This window comes from Cheilinus undulatus, linkage group 12 (assembly GCF_018320785.1).
Source record: "Cheilinus undulatus linkage group 12, ASM1832078v1, whole genome shotgun sequence".
NCBI classification, from domain to species: Eukaryota; Metazoa; Chordata; class Actinopteri; order Labriformes; family Labridae; genus Cheilinus; species Cheilinus undulatus.
In genome coordinates this window covers 20218071-20238927 of record NC_054876.1, presented here as the reverse complement: position 1 = coordinate 20238927, position 20857 = coordinate 20218071, and the positions used below count along the sequence as shown (strand labels likewise).

At 38.3% G+C, this 20857-nt stretch overlaps 3 protein-coding genes across 6 annotated transcripts; 2 read left to right on the top strand and 1 right to left on the bottom strand.

The window, feature by feature from the left end:
* The first annotated feature begins 1816 nt into the window (after window positions 1-1816).
* rab6a (RAB6A, member RAS oncogene family) lies at window positions 1817-12636 on the top strand. Of its 3 annotated transcripts, XM_041801149.1 has the most exons (9): window positions 1817-2154; window positions 5811-5869; window positions 5991-6044; window positions 6698-6803; window positions 7144-7255; window positions 7621-7714; window positions 9257-9323; window positions 11055-11131; window positions 11230-12636. In XM_041801149.1, exons 1-8 carry the CDS (start codon window positions 2085-2087, stop codon window positions 11117-11119), a joined length of 627 nt encoding a protein of 208 aa, XP_041657083.1. In that variant the 5' UTR covers window positions 1817-2084; the 3' UTR covers window positions 11120-11131; window positions 11230-12636. The 3 variants fall into 3 exon arrangements, with proteins under 3 accessions (XP_041657083.1, XP_041657082.1, XP_041657079.1); XM_041801148.1 differs by lacking the exon at window positions 7621-7714 and adding an exon at window positions 8136-8229 and having other exon boundaries at window positions 11055-12636; XM_041801145.1 differs by having other exon boundaries at window positions 11055-12636.
* An 802-nt stretch (window positions 12637-13438) lies between these two features.
* On the top strand, window positions 13439-17713 carry dnajb13 (DnaJ heat shock protein family (Hsp40) member B13). The gene is made up of 8 exons (XM_041801285.1): window positions 13439-13602; window positions 13720-13823; window positions 14123-14284; window positions 14359-14507; window positions 14660-14773; window positions 16967-17080; window positions 17180-17256; window positions 17560-17713. The coding sequence occupies exons 1-8, from the start codon at window positions 13523-13525 to the stop codon at window positions 17711-17713; spliced, it is 954 nt and encodes a 317-aa protein (XP_041657219.1). The 5' UTR covers window positions 13439-13522.
* A 64-nt stretch (window positions 17714-17777) lies between these two features.
* Window positions 17778-19981, bottom strand: LOC121518737 (mitochondrial uncoupling protein 2-like). 2 transcript variants are annotated; one of them, XM_041801284.1, is made up of 8 exons: window positions 19829-19981; window positions 19567-19717; window positions 19132-19335; window positions 18809-19025; window positions 18525-18722; window positions 18341-18442; window positions 18067-18247; window positions 17778-17916 (listed from the first exon to the last, which is right to left on the bottom strand). In XM_041801284.1, exons 3-8 carry the CDS (start codon window positions 19255-19257, stop codon window positions 17802-17804), a joined length of 939 nt encoding a protein of 312 aa, XP_041657218.1. In that variant the 5' UTR covers window positions 19258-19335; window positions 19567-19717; window positions 19829-19981; the 3' UTR covers window positions 17778-17801. The 2 variants fall into 2 exon arrangements, with proteins under 2 accessions (XP_041657218.1, XP_041657217.1); XM_041801283.1 differs by having other exon boundaries at window positions 18067-18442.
* Window positions 19982-20857: the final 876 nt, after the last annotated feature.

Here is a 20857-nt window from a genome sequence, read left to right as displayed (position 1 = left end):
GCCTTGATCAAAATATCCCCAAATCTGCTTTTTATTCTTTCCTCTCCAAGAACAGCAAATACAGAGCTGAAAGCATTGATTCAAAGAAGACTGTGGAGGAACTGAGTTGGTATCTTCTTTAAAAGACTTAGGGCTCTTAATTTATGGCAACCTTTATTCTTAAAGGGACATTCCATGTGTTGGTCTAAAGCTGAGGGTTTTACTGAGATTTTACCTCAGAAACAATGAAAAGATAGTAAAATCTACTTTTTTACCTGTTCATTATTATTGCTTTAGATTAACATGACTGGTATTGTTTACTCACAGTTTATTAATTATTCTAAACTTTATGGCTGATCTTCACATGAGACATTCTGCTTGATCATTTTAATTTGGATAACATTTTCTGAAACCTTTAAGCTGAACTTGGAGTCCCATCACATCTACCTCTGAATTTAACTTGTGAAACTAAAAAAAAAAAAAAAAAAAAAAAAGAATTTCCACTTGTTTGTGTAAATAATAAGAGCTCCAGTTGGTCCTGTAAACATTACAGAATAAAGTGCCTGACTGATAGACTTGACAAGTTAGACTTCCACTATCACACAGACATAGTGCCACCCATAACTGTGATCTCATTTTGTTCACAGAAACAATAATGCCAGCTGGCTTGATGTTGAAAACTTGCCAACAAACTTGGCCTGAATATTGCAAATATGAGTGTTTGTGTGCATTGCAATTCTCTGAATAGTCTTCCTTGAATAAAAGAATACATATCGCCCATGTCAGGTAAATTTACTATTGGGAGATAGATTTACTTACTCTTAACGTTTCACTTCCTGCAAAGACTGACACCCAGAAAGTTATATCTATCTAGTAGAATGGTTGTATCAAGAAATCTAAGACAGTAGTTCCCAAAGTGTAGGTTAGGACCCCTGGAGAGGTTGTGGGACACCTAGGGGTGGTTGTGGGGTGCTTGCCAAATATACAAAGAGAAATTTAAATGGATTTAAAGTGCTATATTTTATCCATGATTGTTAAACAAATTTTCAAAATAAGTTCAATTTAGAATAAAACCATAGCTAATTAGTGAGATCTGTGCTTAAATGTTAATAATGTGTGCAAAATTGCTTAAAATGTGAATTTTTGCATGATGCTTTATTCAACATCATTTGTTTTAAACACCTCTAGGGATAGTGGGGGTCCTCAGTCTATTACTATCTGAAAAAGATGTGGTAGCCCTGATCTAAGACATGGTTAAAGTTATCTCATGTTTTTTATTGTTATCTGTTAACAAAAATATTTGGGGGTTTACATCCATGCCTGTGAATGAAATGCAGTGAAATCTCACCATGATATGTAAATCACTCTCAAGCCTTTAGATGGTATAATTTTCACTGCTTGTTCAAAATATAAGCGAGCTCTTACTGGCTTTTGAATGTCATTCCAATAACAGTATATGTCTTATTCATGTCCACTTACACAGCACAGCTAATGAATGAGATTATCAAAGTCAATGGATTATCACAGGGGTTTATTGTAAGAGAGATATTGGCGCCGGTGTGAGTACGCCCTCTAGTGGAAGTACAGCCTAACAACATAGGTCTGTCACTGGAGGCTTCACTTTTTAATTTAGACCAATGCTTACACTCTATAACTAGTAAAAAAAAAGCGGATTTATTATTGGATATGTTACATTTCTGGTTTAACTCTATTGCGTAATTTAACTGCCCGATATAAACAATTTTCTTGCTTTGTATGTGCTCTCGCCAGTAGAGGGCAGCTCAACAAAATGTCTAACAGAGTCCACATTAAGTGTGTAGAAGAAGAGTGTTGCGGGGTGGCTAGCTGGGCTAGACATGTCAGACAACTGACAGCAATGCTAACTTGGCCGCTGTAGTTAGTGAGTTATCATAAAGTGTCTCAAATCTTAAGGAGGCTATTATTGGGCACTTAATCTCTCAAAGTGGCCCGTGTAAAGGGTTGGCCAACCGGTAAAACGTTACGGACCCCGTACCTTTCATATCTTAGAACAACTGGTTAGCTAGCGTTAGCTGGCTAGCTGGGGAGCTCCCGAAAAGTAACGTCAGAGCTTGTTTCATACAGCCATGTCTGCGGCCGGAGACTTCGGAAACCCTTTGAGAAAATTTAAGCTGGTCTTTCTCGGGGAACAGAGCGGTAAGTCTGACGCTAATATTAAAAGTTGCTGCGATGTTCCTCAGCAGGAGTCGTTAGCTTCCGCTGGAGTTTAATTGTATGGTGATTAACCAGTTAGCCCGATAGCATTAGCAGCGTAGCGTTAAACTTGGCAGAGGGTTACATTGCGACACACTAAGTTTTTAGATATTTCTTGTCCACGTCGGCTTCATGGTAATGAAGTATGACATCTTCCTGATATGTTAACACGAGTCGTGTCTGTAAAAAAGACTCTGGAGCCTGTTGGCTAACTTGCGTAGGGTGTTGTGATGTGATGCTAATAGACAGTAGCAGCTAGCAGAAAGTTACCAGTGGCAGGTATATTATACGATTAAATATAGTGATGGCGACAATATATAGCTTTTGAAGTTGTTTTAGAGATTATTAGAGAATATTAAAAGTTGTATTGATTACATGATTACTTTCCCGTTGACCAGAAGTGATGAGCTGTATATGATGATGTCAGTCTCAGTCAGAGTCCATAAATAATGCAGTGATTTTACATTTACATCAGGTGTTACACCCTGGGGGCTCTGGGAAGAGGTGGTAGGTGCACCCCAATTACCAAACCTGCTCCGTAGCATTCCTACACTCCCCCTACTCATTTCCCCTCTCCGGACAGACTGAGCACAGAGTTTACTTGTACTGGAAGAGAAACAAGGTTGCAGGGAAAGTTGTGAGGTGTACATCCTTGACATGGGACAAGCATGTTTTGGTTTACTGATGTAGAGCTATGGGTGATTTTGCAAAGCAGAACAAAGTTTATTCTGAATATGGGACAGTCCAACTTTTCTTTTCCAGGATTGTTTCCAGTACTTCAGAATTATAACTTTATGAGCAGAGTAGTATCAACAGAGGCTAAGGTAGTTTAAAACAGTATGAGATAGTGTAAAAAAAAAAAAAAAAACGGAGTTTCTGTGTTTCCTGTTATTATTTTACAGTCATTGTGCCCCTCAATATGACTCTCCTCTATTATCTAGATGAGGCAATCTGGGATCAGCTGGTGCACCTTGTAAAACTGTAAACATCAGTGTTTTCTCTAGTCTTGTCATGATGTCTTGATGCACGGTGTAACTGATAATGTAACTTGAGCTCAGCAAAACTGTCTGAAGCAGACGAACACTGTGTGTCCGAGGTCGCCATGTCAGTGACTCAGTGTAGTGGTGATTTAACAGTGAACATCAGCAGGAAATGTTGTTGACAAGAACAAAATGGTTGTGAAAAATCACGTTGACTAACAATAACAGTTTTTCAGCACGGATAAGAGGTGTGAAAAAATCCTCAGTGCTGGTCAGTTAAAGGCTGGACTCCTAACGCTAAACCGTTTCAGATGTACTATAATTGGGGAACTTGGAGGTTGCCAACCCATCTTGTTGCTCAACATTCCTCAACCCTCAGTCTTAATACACCACACCCGCTAATGTAAAAGAATTTATTCTGTAGCTCATAGACAGCAATCAGCTTTAATGTGTAGACTTAATGCTACACTGTATTACTACATTTTAATGTTATTGAATGACATTAGAGATTGTCTGTAATGTTTCGCACCAGGCAGCCCTATACATGTTGTTAACTGATGTCAGAGTCTACTTTGTTAAAGACTCATTTTTAATTTTGACTTCAGATTGGAACAAAGAGGCAAACTGGCTGTTTATGAATTATGAGAATGTACCTACATTTTTGATCACAGAACTGTTAAATTGTTAATTGTTAAATTGGTTTCATGCTTTCAAATGTAATATTTGTTTTCTTCTGTACATCATTATGAAATTAATCTTTGAGGGTTTTTGGACTGGGTTGCTTTTCAGTATGGTATTAGAATAAGGGAAGCTCAATATTATTGGCATGATATCAATATAGGCAGACAATAACTCGTACAGTTGGTTATCATTTTGACAGATATAGAAAATGTTAGCAAATTTATTGGCACAAACTGAAGGCATTCCTTTAAAGAATGCAGCCAGCCATGCATATTTGTCAGAATGTATGAATCAATTTGCGCAATTTGACATGGAATCAAGAGGCCTACCTCAGCTTAAGTTATTTTTTTTTTTTACAGCTAAGAAGAATGTGTTTTTCTCAGCTGTAAAGAAAATAAAAAAATAGCTATGGATGGATGGATAGAAGCATGTGTTTTTGTGTTATTTCAAGCTGTTTTGTTAGGATTGCCTCAACGTACCACCCTCCAAACGTGTTTAAGATTAGAAAAATTTCTTTTCATTTAAAAGAACAAGCTTTAAAAAAGGGACACATTTTTATCAAGACGAGTATCAATATGTGGTACCAACACATCTGATACCTAACTAACTGACTTACAAGACAGATTTTGGTACCTCACCACCCCAAACAACCCCCACCACTCCAAAGACAAGACATGAAGTACTTTATGTGAAGAAGTAACACCTGTTTCCTTTTCTTACATTTTCTATTGGAAGCTTTTAAACATGGGTCAACTTTTAAAACACCTTTTTTCTCATAAAAGTATTGATTCAGGCACCATTTAGGCATCAGCACCTTTAAAAAAATTATTCAGTTAGCACAGGTATCTGAATAAAACCAAGCAATCCCAACCCTACATTTTTATGTGGTAAACTATAAAATCTACCATCTATCATAAAGGCTGTTACAGTGGTGCTTATGGCTCTCAAAAAGGCACATGAAGTTTGGATCAAGCATTGAATCAATTCCTAATAATAATAATGATGATGATGATGATGATGATGAGTACTATCATTATTTTTGTTTTTATTTTTACTGTAATTATTATTATTGTCATTAAGTAGATGTGTCAATCAAAAGTGAGTATTCCTTGGTAGGAAAATGTAAGTAAAGCAGAGACGTTGCTCTGAACTCAAATTAATTTAAAACCATTCATGCTCAGTTGAAATAAAATGAGTGTACATAGTCATAAAAATTCTGTCACAGCTGTCTTGCCTTTCATTTGGGGCAGCAGCGGGTTGCATTGGGGTCACAGGGTATCAAAATTAAGTATCAATATCTTTATTGTAATTCAGTTCAGTTATCAGTAGATAACAGATGATGGTACAGGATTTTGATACCCATCCCTACATATAATGTACATGTAACCCAAAGAAATAAGTTTCAGTTTTCCATTACTGGCTGTGCATACTTGAAAAAGAATTTGTCCATCATATGTGTAAAATAAAATGTTGGCTGTCTTGTTTTATGTCTATTTCTAAAATTAAACAAGTAGACTGTCACAATAAGAGTGACTGTAAAAGTCTAGTAAAGGAGAGGCTTGGTGTTCTTTACCTTTAAAATGTCTCTGTAAATCTGTATTGGCTAATAACCAGGAATATTATCATGTCAGGTTTGGGCAAAAATAGGTTATATGCATCCCAAATCAGAATTTATAACAATGGTCTGTGCAGTTATAAAGGATTACTTTTTCCATTTTATATATATATATATAATCTTTTTTTGTTTTGCATTTTGACATATTTTACATTAAGCAATTCATTGATTAATAATGAAAATTTCCAAAATATTACTGCAGTTATTTTGGGTTAGATGATAACAGCTCACATGAAAGTGTGTTCATTGTACTTACAGTGTTTTCTGTACCTTTTTTTATTTATATTATATGTAGCATTTTTAATTTTCTATATTTTATTTAGTGGGAAAGACATCCTTGATCACCAGGTTCATGTATGACAGCTTTGACAACACTTATCAGGTGAGAAAAAAACCCTCTAACTATTCACTTACAGATAACAATTTCCATATTATTCTAATACCAGATATTCAGTTAAAGAATACAGATCTGCATTTTTTAACGACTTGTTATACATTTTCAGGCCACAATAGGAATCGATTTCCTGTCCAAAACCATGTACCTCGAAGACAGAACAGTGAGTTTTTGTGTTTTTGACTACTGCTTGTTAAAGGGACCTTAATGTTTATTGATTTGGTCAGTGTCAAGGTTGGGATGTTTTTTCATATTATTTTGTCTTAGCTGTTGTATTTGGTGGAGTTTGTGTCAAGGGACACTGAATGTTGATTGTTAACATAAATAAAGAGATATGTTTGTGACAAGATAAAAATGTCAACACTTCCTTCCAAGTGTGCACTGGATGCTGCACCCCACGACGATCCTTCCTTTCTTTGTTTTTCCCCTCAACACAAGTTTTCTTCCTCTCCTCTCTTCCCCTCCTTCTACTGTCTTCATTCCTGATTTGAAATTTAACACCTTACTTGATCAAGAGAGGAGGCTTAATGACAAGTGAAGGGTGATTATTTATTTATTTCCCCTCCAGGCCCAGACAGCTTGCTCTCTCTGGTGGTCGTTCACTACCTGCATGCCCTCCGCTCTCTGTCCTTTCTCTCTCTTTTCCCCATTTGTCTTACTTTATTTAGTTTTCATTCAATTTGATTTATGTCACCACAGCTTACCTCATTTCTGACCTAGTTTTTCTTGTTTTATTTTCATCCCCTCTGTATTTTTTTTCCTTTTTTCTCTACTTTTTATTCCTCCTCCCATCCCCTTCCCCTTCCTGCCCCACAGATTCGGTTGCAGTTGTGGGACACAGCGGGGCAGGAGCGATTTCGCAGCCTTATCCCAAGTTATATAAGAGACTCTGCTGCCGCTGTTGTAGTGTACGACATCACAAGTAGGTGGATTACATGTGTGATCAGATTTCTTACAAACGTGCCACATTTGTATGTCCTCTGATATGTGTGTCTACCAGAAAGATAAAGGGGTCTGTCTAAAAATATATAAATGTTTATAAATGTGTTCATTTAACTGGCGTAATGTACACAAGCAGACATTACATTTTGATCATAAATTTCTTTCTTCAACATCAGCCTTTCTTAAGCTGTTGGATGCTGTGGTTCTATTTCCTTTTCATCTTCCTGTCACAAACTTGTCTGTTTTCACAGCTGAGGTCTCTCACCTCTTGAATACTGATGCTCTTCTTCCTGTTTTTCCTCAATCCTTCTTTCTTTCAGATGTCAACTCCTTCCAGCAAACCACAAAATGGATAGACGATGTGAGAACGGAGAGAGGAAGTGATGTCATTATCATGTTGGTGGGGAACAAGACAGACCTTGCAGATAAAAGGTAACCTGGTCCTCTCTCCTTTAAGAGCATACTAATGAAGTCATTGATTGTTTCAGCTGCCCTGTCAATACTGAGACCCTGAGTCCTTCCTGAGGCAGAAGATCAAAGCAAGTTAGCATCACCCTTTACAGATGTCAAAGCTGTGATTGACTGTTCTTATGCTCTGAGGCCCTTCTCTCCTAGTTTTAGCCCACACTGATTAAAGATATTGATGTGTTAATCTTAAACACATGAATAAATTGCTGTGATGTTTGATAACTTTTATCTGAAAGTGTCTACTGTGTGATCTGCTTTATCCACACGGCTAATGAAGTTGTGCAATGTCTATTGCTGTGCATCTCTTAACCCCCCCTTATCTGCCACAGGCAAGTATCTATTGAAGAGGGTGAGCGGAAAGCCAAAGAACTAAATGTAATGTTTATTGAGACCAGTGCGAAAGCTGGCTACAATGTTAAGCAGGTAAGAGTGAGTGTGAGTCGTGCTCTGTAGTCCTGCTGCAGATGCTGCCGCCTGAGCATCACATCCAAAAGTCACCAGGATTGCCACATTTAGAGGGTAAATGTTTGGAAATTTGAGTAAAAAATCTTTAAGGATAAACCTAGATTCATTTAGAACCTCCTTTATTTGGTATTTTCTAGACAAATTTCTATTATTATTTTAATATTCTGTCAAAAATGGAATAACCAAAGGTTTCACTGGAGGACTTTTGGTCTTGAGTTCGTGGTAGCAGCAGCAGGAAGGGGCACGGCTTCATAATCTACTTCAGCATAATCACAGTCTGTATTTTCTCCCTTGTCTCTTTGTCGATGTCTGTGGCAATGTGTGTGTGTCCCCTATGTTTGTATGTGTGTGGTACGCTGTGGCTCATGGGTCATCACAGACAGATAACCACAGAGGAGGGAGAGCAGAGAGCGAAAGAGATGAATGTTCTGTTTATTGAAACAAGTGCAAAGACAGGCTACAATGTCAAACAGGTAGAGCGTGTGCACCTTGTGTGTGTGTATTTGCTCATGGCGCTCATGCTTTCTTCTGATTGGCTCATATTCCACACATGCATGTGTGCATAAAGGTGTGCTTTCTGCATTGAGTGTCTCTTTCTGAAGTGAGGGTGGCTTTGTTTTTTTGAGCTCTTTCCCACCTTCATGAGGTAATAAGAATGCCTAACATTTGAGTAGACAGGCTTTGAGGTGGGTAGAGTTTGAAAACCAAATCCTGCCACTCCACTGCTGGTTGAAGATGGATTAGAAGCATTTTTATTGCTGTGAAATCTGCACATGTTTACAGTTTGGTTCTACACATTTGCTGTATTTGAGAAGTGGATTTAGCCAGATTTCTGTAAAAAGAAGTTACACTATTAGGACAACAGGGTGAATGCACATTGTTACCCATCTGTCCTGGTTAAGATATCAGGTAGCCACTTGGTAAAGGGGTCCATGCCCTAAAACCATTTGGGGTGTTATACTTTATATGGAACCCTAATTTACTGAACAGTTTAAATCTGTTAAGTTGCACACTGCATGTATTTAAAGATTGTGGGTTGAACACACCTCTGCCTTGGCTTTATGCGTTAGACTCAGTGACTACGTACACTTCTCTTATACAGTCAGTGGTCTATTTAATGATGTTAATTGGGGTACAGGCATGTTGAGCAGCATCTTACATTCAACACAATTCATGTTAATCCAACAATCACTTTTAATTCTCCAAGCTCTCTCAGAGAAAGATGTCCATAAAGCAGAATCACAGACCCTGTGGAGTCATTTCTGCTGTGCAGACACAGACAGTATGGCCTTGCAGCAGCTTAAACACATGCTGCTTAATTTAAATAAATCTTGGAAAAGCTCTGATGGACATCCTTCTCTGTGAGAGCCTCAAGTGAGCGCTGTGCTGAATCATGTTATGGGATTAAACACAGCACGCCATCTCGATTTCAGCTTTTGTTTCTGTCATACTTGGAGTATATTTCTTTGACAGAAAACATCTGGTTCTCTCTCCCTCCAGCTTTTCCGTCGCGTGGCAGCGGCCCTTCCTGGCATGGATACCACACAGGACAAGAGTAGAGAGGACAGTATCCTTTGTGTTTGTGTCAGTGTTCGTGTTGGACATGACGGAGGAGAAGCAGGAGGTCTCCTCGCTCTCTTACTGTCACTGCCAGAAGGAAGATGTAGAGCAGCAGTGTGACAGTCAGCTATTGTTGCTGAATGTATGTGTCGTCCTAGATTTATTTCTCCAGTGAGGGCACTGGTTGTGCACTGACTCACATTCTTACTGGGTGTACTATTAAAGAAATACTCCTCCAAAAACCTTTTATTATAGTGTAATTATAACCTCTGAGTTCACAGCAGTTACAGTGTACTCAGACTGAACCCCAATCATGGCGACAACTTACCAAAAGCACTAAAAAAAGTCAAGCAACATAGGCCAATATTTAAAATTTTAAAAATAGTTGGGGTTTTATTAAATATTCATGACCATAAATTTTTGATATACAGTGCTTAACAAATTTATTAGACCACCCTAACCCCAACCAAAATAAGGTTTATGCCACAGCTGCCCTAAATTAACAGCATTGGTGACAATTGGTAAAACCAAAATCATTTTTTATGTTTCTGCAATGGTTAATACACCAATATGTAGAAGCCCTTTAATCCAAATGATATTTTTAATGCTAAAATATAATTATTATTGTTATCCATGAATTTTCACATTTACTGATTTACAAAAAAACTGAAAAAATAGTACATTAATATTTCTTGGTTAATATGTCAATATATCGTTATTTACTTGCATTCCTGAACAGAAAAATTAGTTTTAGTGGTTGAATGTTATGCTTGATTCATTTCTGACCTCTCAGAGAAGCCCAGTGACCTGGCTCAAATTTGGGTGAATTCAGTTTGAAATCCCTCATTCCTGTTCAAAATGGTAAAACGTGGAGAGCTCAGTGAAAATGAAAGAGTCCGCATTAAAGCACTTCATGATGCTGGATGGTCTTTGAGACAAATATGACAGGGGGTCTAATAAATTTGTTAAGCACTGTACGTTGTTTCAGAACCTTTTTAAAAATCTTGTCCAAAACTAACAGTTTTAGAAATACCCATGATAATGATTTGAAGGGTTGTTCAAGCTTTCCTACCTTTGCTTCACTCATTTCTGCCTGTAAATTGAAAGGTAGGAATCAATCCTGATTAAAACTATTGCCTAGGCTACCTCCAAACTAATCCCTACTCTGGCGGCAGAACACAACTAAACCCCGCCTGTAGCGACAGCCTCGTTCTCCTCAGATGACTCTGATTGGTCAGGTCATTTTGAGACCTGGCACAATCATTTCAGATTGAAGTTTGGCAAAATGGATTTGCCTTGTGACGGACATAGAATCTGGCCAATCCATCTGCTTTGCAAGTGCTTGGCAGTGATGTAAAGGGAAATATTCTTCTTTACTGTAGTTACAGAACATAAGCATCACAGAACTGAAGTTCTGATTTAAACTTTATGACAGAAACTTGTAGTTTCAGTTGATATCTCAGTTTTACTGTGGTTGTCAGGTGATGAAAACATGCATCGTTTTGAAACAATGGAGAATTAATGCCAATGCTGCAGCACCATGTAGTCTTCACTGGTAGCTGCAACTGTTCCAAGCCTTTGTGTTTTTGCCCTCCAGGCGTCTCTGTGGTCACATCACATGACTGAAAGCTATTAATTCAAACAAAAGTAAGAATTTGATTCCTACAACCTTGGAATTATAGTTTTTGAGTTGCATTTGTCCTGTTGTGTGTAATTTCTTAACTTGTAAACTCTTCAGTGATTGACATAAAGCTGGAGAAGCCACCAGAACTACCTGCCAGTGAAGGAGGCTGTTCCTGCTAATCCCCTGCATATGTCAGTGCTCATATAATTCTCTTACTGGCTATTTCTAAAACCCAGTCAGGTTTTTTTCTGTATCTGTCCCTTTTACTTCACCTTCCTTTATTCCCCAGCCTTAAAAGAAGAACACTACATCCGTTATCCGTCATTGTGGAAACCTGCTCTGTCATCTGGAACGTTCTGAGAGTCATTATTACATAAACTGAATATTTGCACTGTAACAAACATACTGGTACGTTTAAACAGTATTTGAAAGCAGAGCTCAGCTTCCTCTTCTGAGCTTCTGTTGTCTGTCATTTAAAAAAAACAGATTGGTTTGATGAGTTTGTCTAAAAAGACGTTTTGAACAAAACCAAAAGAAATATGTCTGATTAAAGTTTGTGTTATAAAGTGTAATATTCAAAAAGTTAAGTACTGCTTTTAGCTTAATAAGCACAATGTGAGTGTTTTGAGCATTTTTTTTTTTTAGTAATATTTGTTTTGTTGCAGTTAATTGGCAAGAATTCATTAATGAAAGGTGTTCTCAAGTTTTTATTTTTTAACTGCCTGAAAATGTTTGTGGAAAAAGTTGAAGTAAATCAATGATATTTAGGGGGGCTCACTTTTTTATATTCATACACAAACACCCACGGTGCAGCTGGATTAAGGAGCCAGGAGCTCATTTAAATGTCTGTGCTTTCTTTGTGGTCCTGGTACCAGAAGAGTTCCGATTCTCCACACATACCAGCACATTACAATAAGTTAGGACACGGTCACACACCAAAGCACGGTCTCAAACCAGCACAAACATGACTCACATCTAACACTATCATGTCACCTTTCACATTACCGTCCTTCCTTCCTCTCTTCCCACACTTGTTCCTTGAAATGGGTTATTTTTACCTTGGCTTCCTTTTTCTATTACCTTTTTATTTGGTTAGATGTTTGATTTTTTTTTTCTAAAGACTACGACTGTCATAGATTCAAACTATTTCTTTGATGATAGCATTCGAGGATGATTTTGTCATTTATAAAGAGTCATAATCATAAAACTCAGCTTAAATGTTAGGCTTGGAGGTAAATGCATTTTGAAGTTTAATTTTAGAGGGCTTCCTTGGGTTTATCTAGTTAAGTTTGGTATGTTTTACAAACACAATAAGGACTGCTTTTGCTCATTTTATTTTTTTGGCATTGATTTTTTGTTAGTGATGATTCTACATATGTATTTAATCCACAATGACTTGTAATATTTATTTCTATTGGACTCATCCTTTCTTTTTTATGGCTGTTAATATCTTCTCTTTTGGTATGAGTCCTGAATATCTAATAAAATATGCATCTATCTGGACCACCTTTAACAGAATCAGTAGAGAGCGTCTGCTGTGCCCTCTATCAGCTCTACATGGCAATTTGATCATAATTATACTGTGCAATTTTTGTGTGAATTATGGAAGAGTGTCAGGTTTGTTTAGCATAGTAGTCCTTAACGTTTCTGTCTGGAATGGTTTTAAATGAGAGAATAAAAGATACTTGTCACTGCTGCTGGAATTCATCTGTGCCTTATTTGGAAGTTTGTTTAATTGATAAGGATGTTGGAAAATTTGTGCCTGAATAGGAAACACCTGTAGTAGTATTAACAATCAAAACCTCATAGATCTACCATGCATCAATAACCTCAACATCAATTATATGCAGATGTATTAGAAATATTAAAACATTCACATATAGCGAATTCAGTCTTGGCCCGAAATAAGTGTTCTTTAGTTGTTTTATTGTTATACTGAACTGTTTCAGGTCATCACACAAAAGTGTTACCAGAGTAAATACTAAATGCATTTTTTGACTAGTGATGCCATTGATTCAAAGGAATAAAAGCCATCCAAACCATTCTTGGGCCATACTGGGACCTGAGTGAAGGATGATGAAAATATTAAAAGAAGAGATGCATGTGACCATGACGGTAAATTATTAAACTTTATTAAATCTGCTTGGAAGCTGATCTGATTCAATCATATCTTAGGAGGGTCTTAAAATTGGGCCTATGAGGGCCCAGCAGTTTCTGTGAGCAGGCCTGGGTGTCATAGAGGTCAGTGGAGTTACAATAGCTTTAACGGTGACCGGGGAGCTTTTCAGACTGTAAATAAAATTTGAGGCAAATACAAAGCAAAATCATGTCGTTTTTACCATGGGTTTTGCCTTGATTTTTCCTTTTCTGCAAGGGATGGGTTCCTGTTACGATTGGACGAGCGCAATTCCCGCGAGAGTTTTGGATGCATTTGTTACCCTAGTTACCAAGCTTGACAACCGCTGCTATTTGTGTTGGTCTTGGCAACTTTTCACGTTTTTCCGTACTGTTTTACTTGCTTTGTTGTTTAATATCTGCCTGTGGGCGTACACGTCAGGTTTAAAGTTAATATTGAGAATTTAATGATTTATAAAATGAGTATTGACTACTACGAGACCCTGGAAGTAAACAGAAATGCAACGGACGCAGATATCAAGAAGGCGTAAGTTTTTTTTTTGTTGTTGTTGAACTAGCTAACCGTTTAAACCTTAGGTCAGCTATAACTTTTAAACGTTTCTGGTAGCTGTCAAAGACCAGCTCTATATTTGCATCTGTCTAGATATCGACGTCTTGCTCTGAAGTTTCATCCAAACAGCAGCAGGGAAAAGGGAAGTGCCGAGAGATTCAGTCAGCTGGGTGAAGCCTACGACGTGCTCAGTGACCGTAAGTTGAAAAAGAAAGGCGTAAACTCTAACTTGTTTGTTTACTACAGTAACTTTTTACTTACGTGGCTATGGTTGATTTATTTAACTTATTAATGAACTATCACATTATAGCCACAAAACGTGGAAATAAATCACAGCAACGACCCAGGAATAAGATGTAATTCTTAAAAAATCTAAACTGTGAAGGTCAATTTTGATTAAATGTATCAATATAACAATCTACTTTTGACTGATTATGACTTTATCTACCTTGTTTAGACTGGAAGTTTGTGTATAACTCCATTTTATTTGTTACAGCTCGAAAAAAGGCGACCTATGATAAGTTTGGTGAGGAAGGTCTTAAAGGTGGGATCCCACCTGAGTTTGGCAGCAGTGGGGCCTGGTCATCTAAATACACCTACCATGGGAACCCAGACAAAACATTCAGACATTTCTTTGGAGGTGACAACCCATTTGCAGGTAATAAAAAGTACTGACATCGTGTATGCATTTGTGTAGACAAATTCCAATAATTACACATATTTTGTCACTAGACTTTTATACAAAAGAATCACCACTTCAGTTTGGTGGCCTGCAACGAGTTATGGTCAAGACCCAAGACTCTCACATCGAAAGAGACCTTCATCTTTCCCTGGATGATCTCTTCCACGGATGCAATAAAAAGATTAAGATATCTCGTAGGGTAAGTGCTACTGTATCTGATGTTGTTAACATCACAGTCATTAAATCATTTACACATCCTTTTGATTGGACTAAGAACTTCTGTCAAACTAATCTGTCCTAGCAAAGTCAAAACAAACCAGATGATACATGTTTGTCTTATTTCTTCAACAGGTTATGAATGAAGATGGATGCACCTCCAGTATTAAAGACAAGATCCTGACTATAGATGTGCAGCCTGGGTGGAAAGAAGGCACACAAATAGTTTTTTCTAAAGAGGGAGATCAGGTAACAGAAGTACACTATTACCTTGTGATTGGTTATGTTTCTCTGTTCCAGTTAGGGCTAAAACACTTTTTCAAGCTAGGATGTTTGGTTAAAAACAAGCTGTTCTTTTATGCCCCTGCTTTTTGCACAGTTTTTCACAAGAATGTATGTTATGACCTAGGTTTGGGCTTGTGGCACTGTCCCTGGTGCTGATTTACTTTGATGCCCTGTAGAGCTCATTTTTAAACAAATGGAGCTCAGTATAGTCTAGATCAGAGTTAATTGTGCTTCCAGAGTCACAAAAACAAACAAAAAAAACCAAACAGAAAGTAGACTTTTCACAGAGAAGCAAAAAACTCGTTTAGTGCTTAGTTTATGTTTTTTGTTTGTGTAATTTAAAATGCACTATTATCAATTTACTACAAATTACACTTAGCTATCTTAGCATGAGTAAAAGTTTCTTCAATACTGAGTTTAATTTTCTATGGTCAATATAATTAGCCTTTTTTAACCAAAGAAATACCCTTTAATGTCAAAGTACAAACAGGTTTCTACAAAGTAATGCCAATTAAATAAAACATTTTATGCAATTAAATGAGTGCATAGATATTCACCCCCTTTAAAGTAACTGACCTAATTGAACAGAGGTCCAGCCAATTGGTGCTAGTAGTCTCACTATTAGTTAAATGATTGTAGTATAAAGAGACCTGTGTCTGGAAGGTCCAGTCTGTGGTTAATCAGTATTCCACAGCCAAGAGGAAAAAACACTCCAAGCAACTCAGAGAAACGGTTGTTGAAATGAATAAGTCAGGGGATGGATAAGAAAAAATGTCTTTGAAAAAAAAAATTCCAGGGAACTTAACACCCCTGAGAGTTCATTTTAACCCATTATCAAGAAATAGAAGGAATAAGGCACATGTGTAAATCTATATCAAAGCCTTCCTCACAAACTGAGTGGCCGCAAGCGAGTTGTGCAAGAATGAGACTACACCACTTTCCACATTATTATGCATGAATAATAATGTGGAAAGCGGTATAGTGGGAGAGGCCACCAAGACATCTATGAATACGCTTAAGGAGTTACAAGCTTCAGGAGCTGAGATGGGAAACTCTGTTACAACAGCTGTTGCACAGGTTCTTCACAAGCCAAAGCTTTATGGGAGAGTGGCAAAGAGAAAGCCACTGTTGAAGAAAACTCAGATTAAATCCTGACTAGAGTTCCCCAAAAGGCATGTGGGGGACTCGATGTTCAGTGTTCAAATTATTTGGTTTGATGAGACCAAAATGGTGCTTTTTGGCCATCAGACAAGACGCTATGTTTGGTGGACACCAAGCACTGCACATCACCACAAACACACCATCCTCACTGTGAAGCGTGGTGGTGGCAGCATCATGCTGTGGGGATGCTGCTCAGCAGCCGGCCTTCAAAGGCTTGTAAAGGGTAAAATTAATGCAGCAAAATATAGGAAAATCCTGGAGGACTAATTCCATCTGCATGAGAACTACGGCTTGGGAGAAGACAGCAAGACAACGAGGATGCTGGACCACTGCTGGACTTAAAAAGGGATGTTCACACTGATCCCCGTGGAACCTGACAGAGCTTGAGCAGTTTTGCAAAGAAGAATAGTGTAAGATTGCAGTGTCCAGATGTACAAGCCTGATTGAGGCCTATCCACACAGTCTCAGTGTTGTGATTGGAGTCGAAGGTGCATCTACTAAATACTGACTTGGGGGGGGGGGCATTTATGCAGTCATTATTTTACGTTACATATTTGTATTTGATTGACATTACTTTGTGGGAATCGGTTTTCACTTTGACGTTAAAGAGGGTTTTTGAGATTTCTTTTGTGTAGAAAAGCCAGATTATAATCATGATTAAATTATAAAATCAATCAAAGGATAAAACATCCAAGGGGGTGAATACTTTTTAAAGGCACTGTAATATTTTGGTTATGTTTGATTGATAAGTCGCTGAAATCACACTGAATGAACTTCACCAGTAGGTGGCTTCAGCAGATGTCTTTACTGCTCTGGTACATGATTAGATGAAAAACCAATTAAGACGAATTAATGGGTCCCTTTTACCTCTTTTGCCTGCTTCATACATGTGTTGGAAACAAACATGTAAATACAGCGTATACTGTTTTTCCCACACATTAATAAGCCATTTCTCAAAGAAAGATGCCTAATAGTTGCATTGTATTTTGTCTTTAGGGACCAAACAGCATCCCAGCTGATATTGTGTTCATAGTGCGACAGAAGAGCCATCCTCTGTTTGTACGACAACAAAATGACCTGATCTACAAGGCACAGATCTCTCTAGAGATGGTAAGTCGTGTTACTGTGAACTGAAAGTTTTAAAAAGTGGTTTTAATATGAGTAAGGTTTTTTTTTTTACATGATAACGGCCCCTGATCTTTCCTGCAGGCCCTAACTGGGTTCTCTGTGGATGTGGAGACACTAGATGGCAGGCTACTCACTATTCCCATCAATGACATTGTGCAGTAAGTGCTTTTCAATATCCAGAAATTCTGATCACTTCACCTTTAATACTGTATTTTTGTTTAGTTTGAATGTTAGCCATGGATTAAAAAACACTGAATAAATGAATAAGAAATAAGGTAAGATCATCCTTTATTGATCCTTAGAGTGGAAATTCAGATATAAATATTAAGATCAGTAAAAGCAGAGACAAGTATAGAAAAATAGATTTTTTTAGAAGCATTACAAGGAAGCAGAGACACCTGTGAAGAACTGTCTTTACATGCATTATTTTTCTACTCTGATTGGTTTGCTTAACAAATCAGCCCAGCATACAGAAAGGTGGTGACTGGAGAGGGAATGCCGCTGTCCCAGGATGCCTCTCAGAGAGGAAACCTCATCATCACATTTGATGTCCAGTTTCCAGAGAAGCTGTCTGCTGAGAGGAGGCAACTAATCAAGCAAGCTCTTCATTTCTAAATGATGCAAGACTGAAACATATGTGTTTATTCTAAGACAAGTAAACACTGATTTATTATAGCACCAGCTTTATAACAGACAGAAATGGTCACAGCATGTTTGTGTAGCTGTGATTGGCTGCCATCATGGCCCGCTTCAGCTGCTCGTATGTGACAAACATCACCACATTCCAGGAGCCCAGGCGTAAGAAAGATGGCATGAAGCTGAAGAGGATTAAACAGAAAATACTGTGATTTATTTGTAGTAGCAGCCGCTTTATCCTTTATGTTTGCAAGAATTTTTCTTTCTCTAAAAAATATGCGATTCATATCCTCATCAATGTGATTAGTATTTCCCATTCCATCAGTGCTTACCCCTTATAAAAAGCAAGTGGTCCCTCTTTGCTCATCATGGCAGCAGCACAGTTGAGGACACTGGTGTACTGGCCTAGAGCAGCATTCATGTATCTTGTCTTGACCACATCGACAGGAGAGGCGATCACTGTTGTGCATAACCCCGCACCAAAGGCTGATACAAAGTGGCAGGGCAGATTATCTGTGGAGGAAAGAATGTAAAATATTGCTCCAAAAACAAAACACTGAGATGATTTTTCTGACCTATTCATCCTGTGTTGATGCTGTTCTGTACCTGTCAGGGGAGTGGACTTGATCAGCATGTCCTTGATGAAATCATATGTCACCAGCTCAGTACAATTAACAATTGCATTTCTTGCTATGTTTGGAGCTGTTCCTGTAGGAGAGAGTAAAATATTGATGCATGAAAAGAGAGCACATACTTTATTGCGAAGTTACTCTGTGAAAGCTATAGCTACCTTTCCACAGCCCATGAACGCCTTCTTCCTTCGCGATGGTCTTGTAAGCATCGATGGTGCTACAGTAGCGCCTGGTATGCCCAGGAGACCTGGCCTGAGCCTGGAAGCGAACTTTTACCACATCTGTTGGCTGAGCCAAAGCAACGGCCATCGCTCCAGTGGTACATCCTGCCAGCAGCCGGCTGCCGATGCCAACATCTGGATCAGAGAGGAGGGAAAGGTCAGGCCTGATAAGTGAAGGACTCCTTTATCCTCCTTTATCAATTACATTCAGTGGTACTCACGATCAGAGCCTTTAGTGTAGAACTGTTTCACAGAGTCATAAAGACCAATGCGCACTGAGGCAAAGCTCATCTGTCTCTGGAGGCCTGCCACCAGTCCACTGTAGAGACTCCTGGGCCCCTCAGTGCGCACCATCGTGGTGATGGTGCCAAACACTCCTCGATATTTCACTGCAGACTGCTTCCCTTTAGCTGCGGAGGATTTGCTTTCTCCTTGGATCTTTGCGGGATGAAAGGTCATGATAGGTTAGGGTAGGGCAGGCACACTAGACTTAAAAATTAGTGTATTTTGGACTTCATAGTTCACAGAGATATTTTTTTTCTACCTGCAACCGAACTTTGGCTGTGTCAAGAGGAAAAGTGAACAGGTCAGCGATGCAGGCTGCAGTTCCTGCTCCCACAAACTTGACTGCTGCTGACGGAGGCACATCTGCAGGTCCAAATCCAACCATTTTTCAATAGGAATTGATCAGGTAGAGGATTGAGAAGTGGTTTATTAATGTGGACAAGGCAGGGAACTCCTTCAAAATCTGAAAAAAATACCATCATGGCCCCTATTAATAACGAGTTTTTTTCTACCATATTCATGAGATCCTAAAGTGCAAATGTTAGTGATACTAAATAAAAGAAACAAAGATGTTTAGTGCATTCTGTGCACTAATGGAAAGACTGGGCACACTTAAAAGTGCCTCACGTACATATAGATAAATTCTCCTTCATCTAATTTTGGATATGTCTGAATTTATTTTATTATTTCTTACCTTTACTGGACCAGTTTAGGACAAAAACAGAGATCAGGATTCTCTAAAGGTGTCTCTCTGGCTGAATTTTGTCCCAGCTATGAATTGGTCTCCTTGTTTTTCCATAGAAGGTTTTTCAGAAGCTGTAAACCTTAAAATCATACTCCAAATCCTGAAAGACAGGGGAAAAATATCAAAAACAACAGCAGTGGAACAATAACAACAGCTGCAAACACCTTGCCGGTAAAAAAAAAAAAAAGTCATACAAAATATATGGTTATACCGTGGCTTGATTAGTGGAAATGCTGGGTTAAGATGCCTCTCTAGGTAACAATGTCCAATTGGATCAGTGGATGAAAAGCATTCAGGACTGTGGGTCAGAGAGCCTCCTCTTAAAATATAGCCGTTGTTACATCATGGCATGTTTTGCTGCCGGGGCCCCACCCCCACTGCATCCATACAGGCTGCCTCCTGGTCCAATGGGAAGACTATAAACCTCAGCTCTTCTGTGTGACAAATGGTGGTGGCTGCATTTATCTTACTGGCGTTAAATTGTTTTCATTTTTTCCCGCTCTGTCCTTTTGACTCTATCAGCAATCTCTTATCAATTAAAGAAAAACACTGTTAAAAAGTGTGTTTGAAATGTGTCTGAAATGTTTGATCAAGAAGGCACAATAAAAAAAGATATAAGTGGAAATAAATGTTTGCGGTGTAGAGTTAATTATCTTGTTTGCTGAATCAAATTTGCTTGATTTGTTTAGACCTGTACAGCATCACGGTACAGGGAGCACCCGCTTGAGGAGTAGATGCTGAGTCATGCTGAAAACACAAGAACACGCCGTGCATTACCCACCAAATTAGATCCGCATGTTCAGACTCTTTAATGTCTCACCACAGCTTGTTGTTTTTTTCTCCCATGACTCCCTCCTGCAATGATTAATAATACAGTTTGTATTTTCACTGATAATACCCTTTCAAATAAGTTGACCAACAAAATCTTTATCTGAACAGCACTGTGTGAAAGCACCAGTGTTACATCAATTTACACTGGTGATGTTACAGGACAGCTCCTGTAATTTGAAATATGTGGATAGCAATGTTAAGAATGAACACTTGGGTACATGTTGACCTACACATGTATGACGGCCTTGTACTTGTACACCCAAGTGTGAAACTTCATTCTGGCTCAATCAATGCATGCTACACAATAATGTATTCAGTTAGAGGCCATACGTCAGCAGGTCTGTGCTACTCTCTCCCTCATTAGATATAGCTGTTAAATACTTCCACAATGTTGCTTTGAAGGCTGCAC